The sequence below is a fragment of the Ipomoea nil genome, unplaced genomic scaffold, assembly GCF_001879475.1.
Source record: "Ipomoea nil cultivar Tokyo-kokei standard unplaced genomic scaffold, Asagao_1.1 scaffold1447, whole genome shotgun sequence".
NCBI classification, from domain to species: Eukaryota; Viridiplantae; Streptophyta; class Magnoliopsida; order Solanales; family Convolvulaceae; genus Ipomoea; species Ipomoea nil.
This window is the reverse complement of record NW_017617875.1, coordinates 222,267-237,138: the sequence shown is the minus strand read 5'-3', so window position 1 is coordinate 237,138 and position 14,872 is coordinate 222,267. Positions and strand designations below refer to the sequence as shown.

The 14,872-nt window shown below is 37.8% G+C and overlaps 1 protein-coding gene across 4 annotated transcripts; it reads left to right on the top strand.

Moving 5' to 3' along the window:
- The first annotated feature begins 577 nt into the window (after positions 1-577).
- Positions 578-14,579, top strand: LOC109188630 (protein ABIL1-like). Of its 4 annotated transcripts, XM_019339258.1 has the most exons (11): positions 578-588; positions 9,910-10,004; positions 12,551-12,633; positions 12,911-13,061; positions 13,137-13,236; positions 13,325-13,414; positions 13,481-13,577; positions 13,705-13,791; positions 13,904-13,956; positions 14,048-14,148; positions 14,232-14,579. In XM_019339258.1, the coding sequence occupies exons 2-11, from the start codon at positions 9,924-9,926 to the stop codon at positions 14,268-14,270; spliced, it is 882 nt and encodes a 293-aa protein (XP_019194803.1). In that variant the 5' UTR covers positions 578-588; positions 9,910-9,923; the 3' UTR covers positions 14,271-14,579. The 4 variants fall into 4 exon arrangements, with proteins under 4 accessions (XP_019194803.1, XP_019194806.1, XP_019194804.1 ...); XM_019339259.1 differs by lacking the exon at positions 578-588 and having other exon boundaries at positions 9,583-10,004; positions 13,487-13,577; XM_019339257.1 differs by lacking the exon at positions 578-588 and having other exon boundaries at positions 9,585-10,004.
- The last annotated feature ends 293 nt before the right edge of the window (positions 14,580-14,872 follow it).

The window sequence follows — 14,872 nt, the reverse complement described above, 5'->3', positions numbered from 1 at the left end:
GTTTTCATGGATGATTTTACAGTTTATGGCGACTCTTTTGACTCCTGCTTACATAACCTTTCACTTATTTTGAAAAGGTGCATAGAGAGTAATCTTGTGTTAAATTCTGAAAAATGTCATTTTATGGTTAATCAAGGTAATGTTTTGGGGCATGTTATTTCATCTAGTGGGATTGAGGTTGATAAAGCCAAAGTTGATATTATAGAGTCTCTGTCGTATCCTACTAATGTGCGGGAAGTCCGCTCTTTTCTTGGACATGCAGGTTTTTACCGAAGGTTTATCAAAGACTTCTCGAAAATAGCACTACCTTTATGCAAATTGTTGCAGAAAGAGACATCCTTTGAGTTTGACAAAAAGTGTAAGGGAGCATTTGACGAATTGAAGGAGTTGTTGACATCTGCGCCGATCATTCAGCCACCTAACTGGAACTACCCATTTGAGATTATGTGTGATGCAAGTGATCACGCAGTAGGGACTGTGTTGGGCCAAAAGATCAGGAAATCGTCCCATGTTATTTATTATGCTTCTAGGACTTTAAATGATGCTCAGAAAAACTATTCTACTACAGAAAAAGAACTTTTAGCCATTGTTTTTGCTTTAGAAAAATTTAGGTCCTATTTGTTGGGCACCAAAGTTATCGTTTATTCTGACCATGCAGCTCTTCGCTACTTGATGAAAAAGTAGGAAGCCAAACCAAGATTGATAAGATGGATACTCCTCTTAAGTGAGTTTGATGTGGAGATCAAAGATAAGAAGGGGTCAGAGAATCTTGTGGCCGATCATTTGAGTCGGTTGGTACACATTGAACCTGAACCTCCGCTGCAAGAAACATTCCCTGATGAGCACTTATTGGCTGCGACTGTGGTTTTACCTTGGTATGCTAACGTAGTCAACTTTTTGGTTGCCAACAAGTTTCCTCATAATTCGTCTAAAGCCCAAAAAGATAAAATCAGGAGTAACGCCAAGTACTATGTATGGGATGAACCGTACCTCTGGAAACATTGTGCTGACCAAGTGGTAAAGCGGTGTGTACCTGATAGCGAAATAGCCTCAATCCTTGCCTTTTGTTATTCTTATGCTTGTGGCGGCCACTTTGGTGCTAAGAGAACAGCAAGGAAAGTGTTGGAGTCTGGGTTTTATTGGCCAACTTTATTTAAAGATTCATACTCATTTTGCAAGTGTTGTGATGCTTGCCAAAAGTCAGGTAATTTATCTCGGAGAAATGAAATGCCACAAACTCCGGTCCTATTTTGTGAGGTCTTTGATGTTTGGGGTATTGATTTTATGGGCCCATTTCCTGCCTCTTTTGGTTTTTTCTATATTTTACTTGTTGTTGATTATGTTTCGAAGTGGGTAGAAGCTAGAGCTACCAGGACTGATGATTCTAAAGCTGTTGCAGATTTTATCAAATCTAACATCTTTTCCAGGTTTGGCATTCCAAGAGCTATAATAAGTGATCAGGGTACTCACTTTTGTAATCGCACCATCGAAGCATTGCTTAAGAAGTACCATGTCACCCATAAGGTGTCAACTGCCTACCACCCACAGACTAATGGGCAGGCAGAGGTGTCCAACCGAGAGGTGAAGTCAATCCTTGAGAAAACAGTCAGCCCAAACAGAAAGGATTGGAGTTTGCGATTAGATGATGCATTGTGGGCGTATAGAACCGCATACAAAACACCTATTGGTATGTCCCCTTATCGTATTGTGTTTGGGAAAGCTTGTCACCTTCTCGTTGAGTTGGAGCACAGAGCCTATTGGGCTGTCAAGAGCTTTAATATGAACATTGATGAAAGTGGCCTACACCGGAAGTTGCAACTTTCTGAGTTGGAGGAGATTCGCAATGAGGCCTACGAGAATTCAAGAATCTACAAAGAAAAGACAAAAGCATTCCATGACAAGATGCTTTTGAGAAAGGAATTTTCAATTGGACAAAAAGTCCTCCTCTTCCAGTCACGTCTTCGGCTATTCCCAAGTAAGTTACGTTCTCGTTGGGTTGGTCCATTTATTATCACTAATATTTTTCCTCATGGGGCGATAGAGATTCAAAGTTTACAGACTTCAAAGATATTCAAGGTTAATGGCCATCGGCTTAAACCTTACCATGAAGGGGCTCAAGTTGAATATATTGCCGACATACTTCTTGAAGATCCCAGCTATTTTGAATAGTATGAACAACTAGAAGGGGAGTTTGTTCTATTATTTTTTTTCTTAATCTTTATGTTACATTTAATAACCTTTTTCTGTGCTTTTTTTTCAACATTGGGGACAATGTTGATAATAAGTGTGGGGGAGGGGATTTAGATTTATTATTATTTGTTTGCTTATGTCAAAATTTTCACAAATTTTTTTACTAGTATTTTATGCAAAATAAGTATTATTTTGAAAAAAAAAAATTCATTTCCTGAAATTCATAATGTGATTGAATAAATAATTTGGCAAATTGTGATTAGTTTGTTAGCATTTCTTGTTTGATATGTAGTGGCTATATTAAGTAAGCAATAAACCCGTGAGTTTTTGAGCCATTGACTGACACTTCGGTCTTATTTTCTTTCCATTGTGTGATTTCTTCCATAATTTTGTTTCTCTAGAACTTGCCTTGATTCTCTTTTAAAGCTAATTTGACCATGCATGACTCAAGTGTGATTAAGGCCATTATTTGATTTTGAGCCTCATTAGCCAAGTAACCAGTTTGTCCTATGAATTATTTCTCCTTTGTTAACCCACTTTGAGCTTTACAGCCATTCTTTTCTTTATCTTGAACCACATTACAAGCCTTTTATATCTAAAAATAATGTCTTCACCAGCTGAATAACTAGTGGAGCAAATTTTGGATTATTCTTGATGTGAGATTGTGAAGAATAAGTGTGGGGGAGGCCATTTGTTTTGTTAATATGATGGAGAATGAGGTGGGTTGTATCTTCATTGCCGATTTGTCACTGGTCTTCTATGAAAAAGAAAACGAAGACAATTCATGATTCCAAAAAAATATGGAAATTGAAAAAATGGAAAAATGGAGAATATATGTTTGAAAAAGAAAAATATTGCTGAAAATTTATGAGAAAATGAGAAAGAATCAGCAATTGATTTTGAGTTGAAGTTACTTCTAAATAAATGAAGTAAGGGGAAATTCTGGTAATACTGAGGAAGCATTCTATACTTGGTGTTGAGCAAGTATCTTGGATTATTTGTATTTATTTGCTCCTCTAGTTTGAAAGCTTTTGTTTAAGCTACTTTCCTAAATATTCCCTACCTTAACCCTGCCCCATTACAACCTGTGGGAAGTCCTTATGATTTGTGTCATGCATGACTCTTGTAGTGGTGATTGAGAAGATATGCAAGCCTATGGTAGAGCAATTTTATAGGAATGAACTTGAGTGAAATTTATACCCATCAAACACTTGAGTGATGAGTGATATTCATGTGAGGGCTTACTTATTTAGTTCTCTCCATTTCCAGACAGGGGTGCTATCTTATTAATTGCAGGATGCTTCAGATTGTTGTTCATGATATGTTATGAGTTTTGGGGATTTTATTTATTTACTTCGCAAATAATATTTTTGCTTGGGGACAAGCAAACGTTTTAGTGTGGGGGAATTTGATGTGCATATTTTACACTCATATTTTAGGTACATTTTTATAATATTTTTGCATTAGTTATTTAATATTATTTAATAATTAGTTCTTTTTATATAATATATAATATATAATATATAGAATACATATTAATATGTATATATATATATATATATATATATATATATATATATATATATATATATATATATATATATTACGTACTATACTAGTATATATATTATTATGAATCCTAATATTTTAAATATTACTTCATATATATTTGTTTAGTCCACATCACAAATCAAACATGTAAATGCTTCCTTTTCTTTTCCTTCATACAGGCAATCAACAGGAGCGATTCTCGTGGCGCCATTCGGACGTGTGGAGAGAAATTAGGAAAATGAGTGGTAGAAAATAGCCTAGGTCCATTTTGGAAAGTGTATAAACAGTGGAAGATTTCTATTCTAAAATGTTCATTCTTTCCCTCTCGATTATTCTGTAAAGCTGCTATCAATGTCCATTCATTGCTAATTTCTTTAGCTTGGTTTAGTGAATTGAAGCCCCGGAATTGATTATGCTGTAAGATTATTTATTTATTTTATTATATAATTTTTATGCATTTGGGTATTAAATATTCTTCTAAGTTATTTGATATAATTATTTGCTATATTAGATAATGTTGTACTACAAATTATTCTAATATTCAGTAGCAACTGGGTTAATTATTGACGGCTTAGTGATAATTGGACTCGGGTAGAATATTTTCCTAAATTAAATGCAAACGCTTGTGCTTGTGTTATTTAGTTTGTCGGTTTTCCTAGTTCCTATTGCTGCTATTAAATTAAATCTATAGCGCTTGTCTTAGGTTATTTAGTAGTTAGGGGTAATTAAACCGCATGTGCTTTAGTTACCTACAACTAAGGGAAAACGGAAATGAAATAATTTCACGACAAATATTCAATTGCATATCAATTACCTTTTTGAGTCAATGATCAGTGTTAAATTCCGGTGGTGGATCTTTGCTAACCAAGGTTTTCTATTCTGAGTGTTTTCAATATATTGTTTTCATTGCTTTATTAGTTTATTTTCTTTGATTATCACCTTCATATCAAACCCCCTTTACTTTAATTTGAACACATACATTAAACTAGTTACTCCTCGTGGGATCGATCCTTACTCCCGCTACTACGTTTGTAAGGTTTTAATTTGGGAGCCTACGACAGCTCACCAAACCCGTCCTCCATCTGCCCATCAGCGAACTGGGATGAAGCAGGCCACCCCACATAAGTATCAAGAAAGAAGGAAGACCTCGAGCCCTCCCAGAAGTGCCAACCCAGTAATCGACAAAAGACCTGGAATGCTTCCTGCCGAAGCGACTCCGATAGTAGTTAGCCAGAGGAGCAGCGACCCCAACAGTTTCCTCTCTCTTACTCGCCGGTTAGCGGGCATCAGGACGAATGAACCTTTCCAGCAGGAAAGAAAGGGAAGGCCGTCCACCCCTCGGAGGGTAGCAGCTGAAGACGAACACACACTTGTGAGGGGTTCGGCAAGGGGACAACCAGTCATAAGAACGATTGTCAACCACCGGCAAATTGATCCCGGAATAATACTAGACTGCCCGACAGCAGGCACCAATGTCGATGTTGCTCCGGATGATGGAGCCGATTTTTATGACTGTGATACGCCAAAGGATGCAATGGAGGAGGACGTGTTGTCCAGAAGCCGGCACAGTCTGGCTACGGGTTCCCCTTTGCTCAATTGAGCTTTTTCTTTCACTCTTGTTTTTTAATGAATGTCTTAGTATGGAATTGCCAAGGGGCGGCGTCTAGAGCATTTCGCCGCACTCTTAAATTTTTCTTGCATGATTTTAAGGCTAGTATTATGTGTCTACTGGAGCCAAGAGTCTCTGGAGACCATGCCAATGAGATTTGCTTTGATCTTGGTTTTGATCAATGGCTAAGAGTTGAAGCCTTTGGCTTTTCGGGTGGGTTGTGGTCTTCTGGAAAGACGTGATTCAAGTCGGGACCTGTATGACCAATCCTCAGTTTATACTACTAAAGATTATAGAGGAGAATTCACAACCATGGAATCTATCCTTTGTGTATGGCAGCCCTGATCATGCCCTTAGAAGAAACCTCTTTGAGAACTTGTCTCAGGAGGGTCTAAATATGCAAGGACCTTGGCTATTAGTTGGTGATTATAACTCAGTACTCTCTGCGGACGAAGTCTCTAATAGTACTAACTTTTCATCTTCTCGATGTGCAGGTTTTAGGAAATGGATCTTCGACGAGGGTTTAATTGACCTCGGCTTTGAGGGTCCCCAGTTCATGTGGAGTAGAGACCTAAGCGCAACTTCATTCAGGGCAGCTAGGCTTGACCGTGCTCTGTGTAATTCAGAGTGGAGAATGCGATTCCCGGATGCAAGGGTACAGCACCTGCCTATAGTTAGCTCCGACCACGCCCCCCTCCTCATAAGAACCGTGGAAAAGAAAAATTTCTAGGGCCCGAGAAGCTTTAATTATAATGCAGCTTGGTCTTTACATCCGGAGTTCCCAAGTTTTATTAAGAATAACTGGAAAGCCGAATATGACCCGGAGCATGCCAAGAAAGATCTAGCAAGTAAACTTCAGAGCTGGAATCGTAATTCGTTCGGGAACATATTCCAAAGGAAACGAAGAGTCCTAGCCAGGATTAATGGGGTTCAAAAGGCTCTCGATAATTGCCCAAGGACAGACCTAATTAGGTTGTATAACAAACTGCAAAAGGAGTTAGAAGAGATTTTGAATCAAGAAGAGCTCTATTGGTTTCAGAGTTCCTGTGAGGATTGGATAGCAACTGGAGATCGTAATACGAGATTCTACCACGCTGCGACAGCTGCCAAAAAGGCCTATGCTAGGATCACCAAGTTAAGAAATAACCAAGGGGAATGGCTGGAAACCGAGGAGGCCATCTCACGCCACATTACTGACTTCTTCACAGATTTGTATACGGAGGAGGTTAACAGCCGAGATCATACCGCCTAGAGTAAGTCATTCCCGGCCCTGCAAGAAGCCGAATGGGACTATGTGAATGCCCCTTTTACACCATTGGAAGTCAAGCAAGCATGCTTTGACATGGCCCCGTTTAAAGCCCCTGGACCAGATGGATATCATGCTGGTTTTTTTCAACATAACTGGTCGGTTGTGGGGGAGAATTTGGTATCCTTTGTGATGGATTATTTTGCGACTGGCAACCTTGCGGAGGGATGTAATGATACTGTTATAACTTTGATACCGAAAGTCCAGTGTCCAGAGAACGCGAAGCAGCTACGACCTATTAGTTTGTGTAATGTTTCCTACAAGGTAATATCAAGGACTCTTACCTCTAGACTGAAAGCAGCTATCCAGAAGCTTGTTGGCCCCAATCAGTCAAGCTTTGTTCCCGGGAGACAAATAGTGGACAATATAATCGCATATCAAGAAGTTTTGAATACAGGTAATCACAAAAAAGGAAAAGTGGGATTAATGACCCTTAAGATAGATTTTGAGAAGGCATATGACAGGCTGTCATGGAGTTTTGTCCAAGATACTCTTCAAGATGCAGGTTTCAATGAGGTCTGGATCAGACATATTATGGGATGTATCACAACAACAAGGTTGGCAGTTTCCTTAAATGGACAGCGGTCGCAATGGTTCAAGCCTTCGAGGGGTATCCGACAAGGTGATCCTATATCCCCACTAATCTTTGTGCTCTGTATTGAACGGCTAAGCCACCTAATCCATGAGAAGGTCGAAGAAGGCCATTGGAAAGGGATTAGCGTTTCCAGAAATGGCCCATGCATCTCACACCTCCTCTTCGCGGATGATATGGTGCTCTTTGGGGAGGCATCACCACAACAAGCATTGGTGATAAAGCAATGTCTAGACCTTTTCTGCAACAGCTCAGGACAAAAAGTTAACTTTGATAAGTCTCTAATGCACTTTTCTAAGAGCTGCCGATCAACGTGCAATAGCTGAGATACTCAACATCACAATTACTAAGAATCTAGGTAAATATCTGGGGGTGACCTCGCAGCACGGCAGACTGAAAAATGACTCTTTTCAGGGGATTATTGATAAGGTCCAAAATAGACTCTCAGGTTGGAAGATGAAAACTCTCACTATGGCAAGTAGGAAAGTCCTTGCCCAAGCAGTCCTCTCTGCTATACCCATCTACGCAATGCAGTCGACGACGATACCATTGGGAGCCCTTGATGAAATTGAAAAGCTAATTCGAGTCTTCTTATGGGGATGGACTGCCGATGAAAGAAAGTCCAATCTCGTGGTGTGGGATATAGTTACGAAGGACACAAGGAATGGAGGAATTGGAATTAGGAAGTTGGTTAACATGAATTCTGCCTTTATGGTGAAACTGGGGTGGAGGATACACTTGGGCGAAGAAGGACTATGGGCTCAGATCATGAAAGCTAAGTATGGGGTACAGAATCCAGACCCTAATACATGGCAGCCAAAGACAGGTATGTCTAATGCTTGGAGAGGAATCCTGAAGGCAGCACCAACTCTTATGAAAGGCCTCAAAAAAATCGTTGTGAATGGCAGAAAGACCCTCTTTTGGATGGAACCTTGGATCGAACAGCAGCCCTTGATCAATTTAGTTACAATCAATTTGCTGTTACCAACTTTGTATGCCCGAGTCTCGGAATACTGGGAGACCTCCAAAGGTTGGAAATGGGAAGAGTTAATGGACCTTCTGCCAATTCAGGTATTGCAAAAATTAGAAGCTTTATCTTAACGGACAGTAATGACGTGGAAGATACTACTGGGTGGGGATGCAGTTCCACCGAGGAATTTTTGGTGTCTTCGGCATATTCTTTAATATCCAATCCACAATTCCAACCTGAGACGCGCAAATGGAGTAACATCTGGAAACTGGAGGTCCCGAGCAAAATGCAATTTTTTCTTTGGCTAGTTAGGCACGACAGGATCATGTCCAATGAAAATAGAGCCAAAAGAGGATTCACAGATAATAGCAACTGTGACTTATGCGGAGATCAAGTGGAATCAACGGAGCATATCCTTCAAGCTTGGCCTATTGCTAGACCAATCTGGGAAGCAGTTATGCCTAACACAGGCAACATTACCCATGCCTCGTCTTTTTTGGAATGGTTTGACGCAGGGGTTGAAGGTTGGGGTTGTAACAGACGAAAGCATAACAACAAGATCATCTTTGCCTTGTCAATTTGGTGGTTATGGAGATGGAGAAATGACAGAGTATTCAATGGTAAGAACTTAAGTGTTAATCAAAAAGTCTACTGGATCCACACACAATGCAGAGAAATCAATGAGGCCTTCAACAAAATCGGTATGATGGGGCCAAGGGCGGCAACGCGCAAGTGGAAACTCATCAGGTGGACCAAACCCCCAAACGGATGGTCGAAGGTAAACATCGACGCATGCCTTAACATCACCACAAATTAGGCTAGGTGTGGTGGGTTAGTCAGGAATGATCAAGAAAGTTGGGTTAAAGGCTTCACATATGCAGTTGGGGTTTGCTCGATTGATGCCGCCGAAGCCTGGGCACTCCTTAGAGGTATCCAGTTAGCCACTGCCCTGGGATTGAAAGAGGTTTGCTTCGAAAGAGATTCCATGAGTATCGTCAAGGCAGTCAACCAGGATGGGGTCATTGATAATGTCGCAAGGAACATCATTCATGAATGTAAGCGAGAACTCTGCAATATTGCTAGTTGGACAGTATCTTATGCACCGAGGGAACAGAACCGTGCTGCAGATTGCCTAGCCAATTCAACCAATGCATTTGCTGGCCTCAAGATTTATGATGTTTCACCAGAAGAGCTCAAACAGATCCTAGAAGAAGACAGAGTTGGTATACCAGAATGGAGACAAATAGATAGTCCCCTTATGTAATTACCTGGGTTTCCCCCTTCCATATTTTCTAAAAAATACATAATTATGATTACTGCGTTTCCTATTTCTATATTTCCTCATTTCCCTTTCGATGCAACCTCGTGAGCAAGTATATAAATTATAAACATTTTTGCCATTTGAGAACAAGAATAACATAAGAGCTAAATGGACATTTCTGCCCTCTAAGGATTCATTTCACATTTTCACAGCCCGCCATTAAACTTTTGCTTCTACTACACATATAAAGCACTTAATTCTGTCTCTAATCATTTCCCACCTCCACTCAAACCTTACTTAATTCCTAAACCAACGAAATATGATCATCAATCTTCAGAACAAAGAATCCCAGTTTATGATTATTGCAATTATAAATGCGTTTAGCCCTATTTTATTGGTCATTTGGGTGAAATTAATCTTGTGTCTTGAGTGTAGAGGACGGAGATGGAGGTGCAGAAAACGAAGCCCATGACGCTCCATCAATTGTCATTTGAGCGAAACAACAGTTTTGTCAATGCCTTACAGGTTGAATTTTCATCTGCATTCACAAATACGAACTTAAGATCTGGTTTAGGTTACTTATTCGCAGTTGAATAGTTCATGTTTGACTTTCCCCTGCATATTAATCTTCACTTCGTCTACTAACTACTGCAATTTCTCTGTCATCAGCTTTATTTTTTCGAATAATTTTTTTAAAGACAATATTTTAATTCTGAGTTGGGGTGTCAAATGAGCTTAAATCCGTGGACCAATTCTAAATCCTCTCGCGGTGGGACAGGTTAAGGTTTAAGACTTTTTCTGGCATGCCAAAATGTGGGCCTCGTGGTCTTGGCCCATGCGAGTTGGCAAGCTACGCTGGTTAGCTCACATGGGCTAACCCACGGGCTTTCAAATAAAATATATATATATATATATATATATATATATATATATATATATATATATATATATATATATATATATATATATACTAGTTTTTTACGCGCATTGCGCGATTGAGATAATGCCCAATGTTTTTTTTTTTAAAATAAGTACTTTAAAGTATATCAAGGCAATATTATATTGGAATCGTTCATGTGATAATTGAATGTTGAATTTGCGTATTTAAATATGTAATTCCAAGTTTACACATGTAAGATAATATAGTCAAGATTGATTATAATTGTCAATAAAATAATTGTATAGGCATGGTTGAAATCAAATACGGGACATAAGGGAGAGCAAATACAAATTAGGGCATAAAATATTAAATATATACTAATATTGTTTGAGGAGATTCCGACATTAGGATTTGTGGTTAAGTTCTATTAAGACTTTAATATTAGAATTAGATTAATGGTGTAGTTATAATTCTATATTAGACTTTAATATTAGAATTAGATTAATGGTGTAGTTAATCAATTGATGAATTTGAATTTTAAATGTAAAGAATTTTTATATTGAAGAAAAATAAAGACAATATAACTAATGAAATTATTTCTCTTATTTAATTTATTGATAATGAATATTTTTTTTTTGAATAAAGGTATTGTGGACACATAATTCTAAATTAAAGAAATGCATATGTATTTTTTTTTGTTGTAACTACTAAATTATTATTTATATAATTTAATAAGAGTAAAATAGAGTACTAATTATGCCAACTTTGATTGGAATGGGGTTTGAACCTAAGACTTTTTTTTTATTGAAATCAATAAGTTAACAGTGAACTAACAGCAATTCTTAAAATTTTAACGGAATTAGGAATGGTGTGTGTGTATTTTAGGAAATTTTAGTGTAAAATTTAAATCTGATCAATCTTTTAATCAATTTGAGTCATTCATTTGATTAAAATCTGTGACCGCCATTTTTTCTACCCATTATAGGTCTAACTCTCTTGGGCTCTTATTAGTATAGTAGATATATATATATATATATATATATATATATATATATATATATATATATATATATAACATTATAAAATTTTTAAAAATATTTTTTTTTTAGTTTTTGAAGTTAGCCCTGGGGACCCACGAGCCCGTATAAGGTTGGCTAGGGTTGAAGAGTTTTAGCCCGTGTACTTTGTGGGCCAGCTTGCAAAATTTTACAAAAATTTCAACTTGCAGTGGGGCAGGCCTAATGCAGTGGGCTAGCCCGCATTGACACTATTGATTCTGTGGGTGTTATAGATTCGGTTGTTATATCATGCACCGCGCGTCAGATACTACAGTGTCTCTAAACCGACATTGTTTCACGTATTATTTTTATATTATCAAATGAAACTACAGTTATATCAAAATGATACTGTAGTTGTGGTGAAATGAAATTACAGTATATATAAAATGAAACTGAATAACATTTCACATATTTGAGTGTATATTGTACAATGAAACTGTAATTATATAGAAATGATCATGTAGTTGTGTTTTAATGAAATTATAGTGTATATAAAATAAAATAAAATAACATTTTCACATTTTGAGTGTATAAATATTGAATGAAACTATAGTTATATCGAAATGAAACTGTAGCTGTGTTGAACTGAAACTGCAGTGTATACAAAATGAAACTGAAGAACAAAGTTATTTTTTGCGAAGATTCTGTTTCTTTTCATTAAATAAAACGACGTCGTTTTGACAGTGTCGGTTTAGACACACTGTAGTGTCTGACGCGCGGTCGGTGCATGATTGATCATGCACTGTGGTGCATGATATAGTTTGCCTTATAGATTAGAGTCTTCTTGATTCCTCACCTCCAATATGAAAATGGTGATGAAAAAGAGCTGAAAAACGCTTACCCGCGACATGGCTCTGATATATACCCTTTGTTAGATCAAGTTTTTGCCATTACGTCAAAAGTTAGGCGCAACTTTATTTCTTTATAGACTGTCATCACAATTTCAAGAGGTAAAGCGCTGTACTTGACCCTTTACCGACCCTACCTAATAATTTTCTAACCACCAATTGATGGATTTAACCCTTTACCGACTTCCGCCCAACATGTTCATTGTTCTTCTGAAACGGCTTTGATGGGATAAGCACTTGTGCACTACTTAAGTTATTTTGACTCTTGTGTAATGCCTGCTTCAGGAGCTCAAGAACTTGAGGCCGCAACTTTATTCTGCTGCAGAGTTTTGTGAAGAATCATACCTTTACAGTGAGCAGAAACCAATGTAAGATAAACAAGCTCACTCATTTTCCTGTCTTATTATTGAATTATGCGCTTGATAGTCAGTCTATCTGTGTTTACTCATCTCAAGTAGTATATAAAAGAGAGACTATAATGCTGTTAGAGCTCTTGTCAACTAATATATATCAGTCTGCATTTAGTAATATCTATCTATGATAATGCTCTCCATCTTACTCTGTATGAACTTTTAGGGTCTTTATCAACCTAAAAGATTATGCTCTATGATAATGCTCTCCATCTTACTCTGTATGAACTTTTAGGGTCTTTATCAACCTAAAAGATTATGCTGCTAGAGCTCTTGTGAATGCCATTGATCACCTAGGCACTGTTGCTTACAAATTGTGTGACCTCCTTGAGCACCAAAGCTTAGATATTTCAATCATGGAGTCGAAGATCGCATGTTTAAATCAGGTAATGTATTAGTCCACATTTTTCTTAAAGAATTAATGCAATCATGGGCTGAACTTAACGCTACGGTTTCTGCAGAAATTTCTAACATTCCAAATGTATGCGGTTAAAGAAGGCCTCAGGAGACATCAGCTACTAGCAATCATCCCGAGGCATCACAAACATTATACTTTACCAAGTATGACTACTTGTGTATCTAAAAGTACTTGTGATAAGAAGAGTTGCATATCCATTTAGTCTAATTATATGATTGACTTTTGAGCTAGATTCTGTCAGCAAGAAAGTGCAGTTTAGCCCACAGATTCAGATGGATCCTGGGCAACATATACAAGCAAGTTCATTTCTTTGTTCTTCAGGTATGGTTGACTAGTAGTCTTATGTTGTCTGCACAAAAATGTCAAAAACTATCTTATGTGCCATAGATGAAGGTACCCCTGCTACAAATTCTCTTTCGATCCCGAGGAATCTAGCATTAGAAACCAAATCAGCTTTGAAAGAGGCTTTGTATGCATTCACAAGGTTAGTCATATATCTTATTATATATATACACCTTTCACCTGATAAGTGAAATAACTTCCTATCTTTATACCAATATATATAGTTTCTGGTGTGCTTAAAAGATTTTGATGTTTCTTTCCCTCTACAGTTGCGAGGACATAAAACTAAAAGGTTCTGAAAGAGCATCAGAAACCAAGTCAACTTTGAAAGAGGCTTTGCGTGCATTATCCATGAGGCTAGTCATGCCTGCCTTTCTGCCGATAAGTGAAATAACTTGCTATCTTAAGTTGCTGGAGACTTTAAGAGGGTATGGTATAAAAGATTTTGATGTTTCTTTCCCTTTACAGTTGTGAGGACACAAAAGGTTCTGAAAGAGCATCCGGTGCGCCCAACATGTTAGGTATGTATGTAAAGATTCTTTGCTCCCTATAGCAGATCATGCATGCGCTTTCAATTTCAGAATTACAGACCTGGCCCCTTTGTCTCTTCAGTTTTATTGACAGATAGTGAAGAGATCAATAGGGCACCTCAATCAACAAATGTGGATTCTGCATCTAGTGTAAGGATGCAAGCGTTGGGCCTCTTGGGGCGGGTAATGCTAAAGCACTTGATAGCTTGTTATATGTACTAGATTCTGGTTATTAATGGCTCGATCTGATCCTCGTGTTTCTGCAGATTATGTGTGCATGCGTGATACATGAAGCTATTGCCTGAAGAATCGTATATCAGTAGTATCTGCCCAGCTTATTGCTGCTCGATCAGCTCTGTATAATCAGTACATTATATTCAAAGGAATCCCATTTTGTTTTGCAGAAATCAATGTTGCCTTACAGATCATTGGAAGATTGTCCAGGCACGCATTCCTTCTGCTTTCTTCTTCAAGCAGAACAGATCAAAATTGGAGACTGGTATTGCAATGACATAAAGTGTTATTGCCTTAGGAATGCAGGATACATAGTACTGCTTTCTGTCACTTCTTTCAAAGATTCTTGGTTAATAATATCTATAATTTTTTTCTGTGTATTTGCAAATGCTTATTTGCACTACTTTTCTCCTCGATCTGTGTATTGCTCTAAGATTAAAGAGTTTATAGCAATTGGTGTTAACTTTTTAAAAAGACTTGAGTAATGGTCCTTCGAGTATTGTGATATTACCAGCAAACGTCCTCCGAATATAAAATGACCAGCAAACGTCCTCGAGTATCAAAAAGTAACCATCAAATGTCCTTTGAGTATAAAAATAAATGACCATATGTGGTCTTCGGTTAGCAAAGGCATGAAAATGACATTAAAAGTTGGGTACACTCAATTTACCCT

Excerpts from the sequence above, each read along its gene's own strand:
- LOC109188630 (XM_019339258.1), top strand. The coding sequence starts at position 9,924 with ATGGAGGTGCAGAAAACGAAGCCCATGACGCTCCATCAATTGTCATTT. Across the intron at positions 13,062-13,136 it reads AGATCGCATGTTTAAATCAG|AAATTTCTAACATTCCAAAT; the intron begins GTAATGTATTAG and ends CGGTTTCTGCAG. Across the intron at positions 13,957-14,047 it reads CGGTGCGCCCAACATGTTAG|TTTTATTGACAGATAGTGAA; the intron begins GTATGTATGTAA and ends TTGTCTCTTCAG.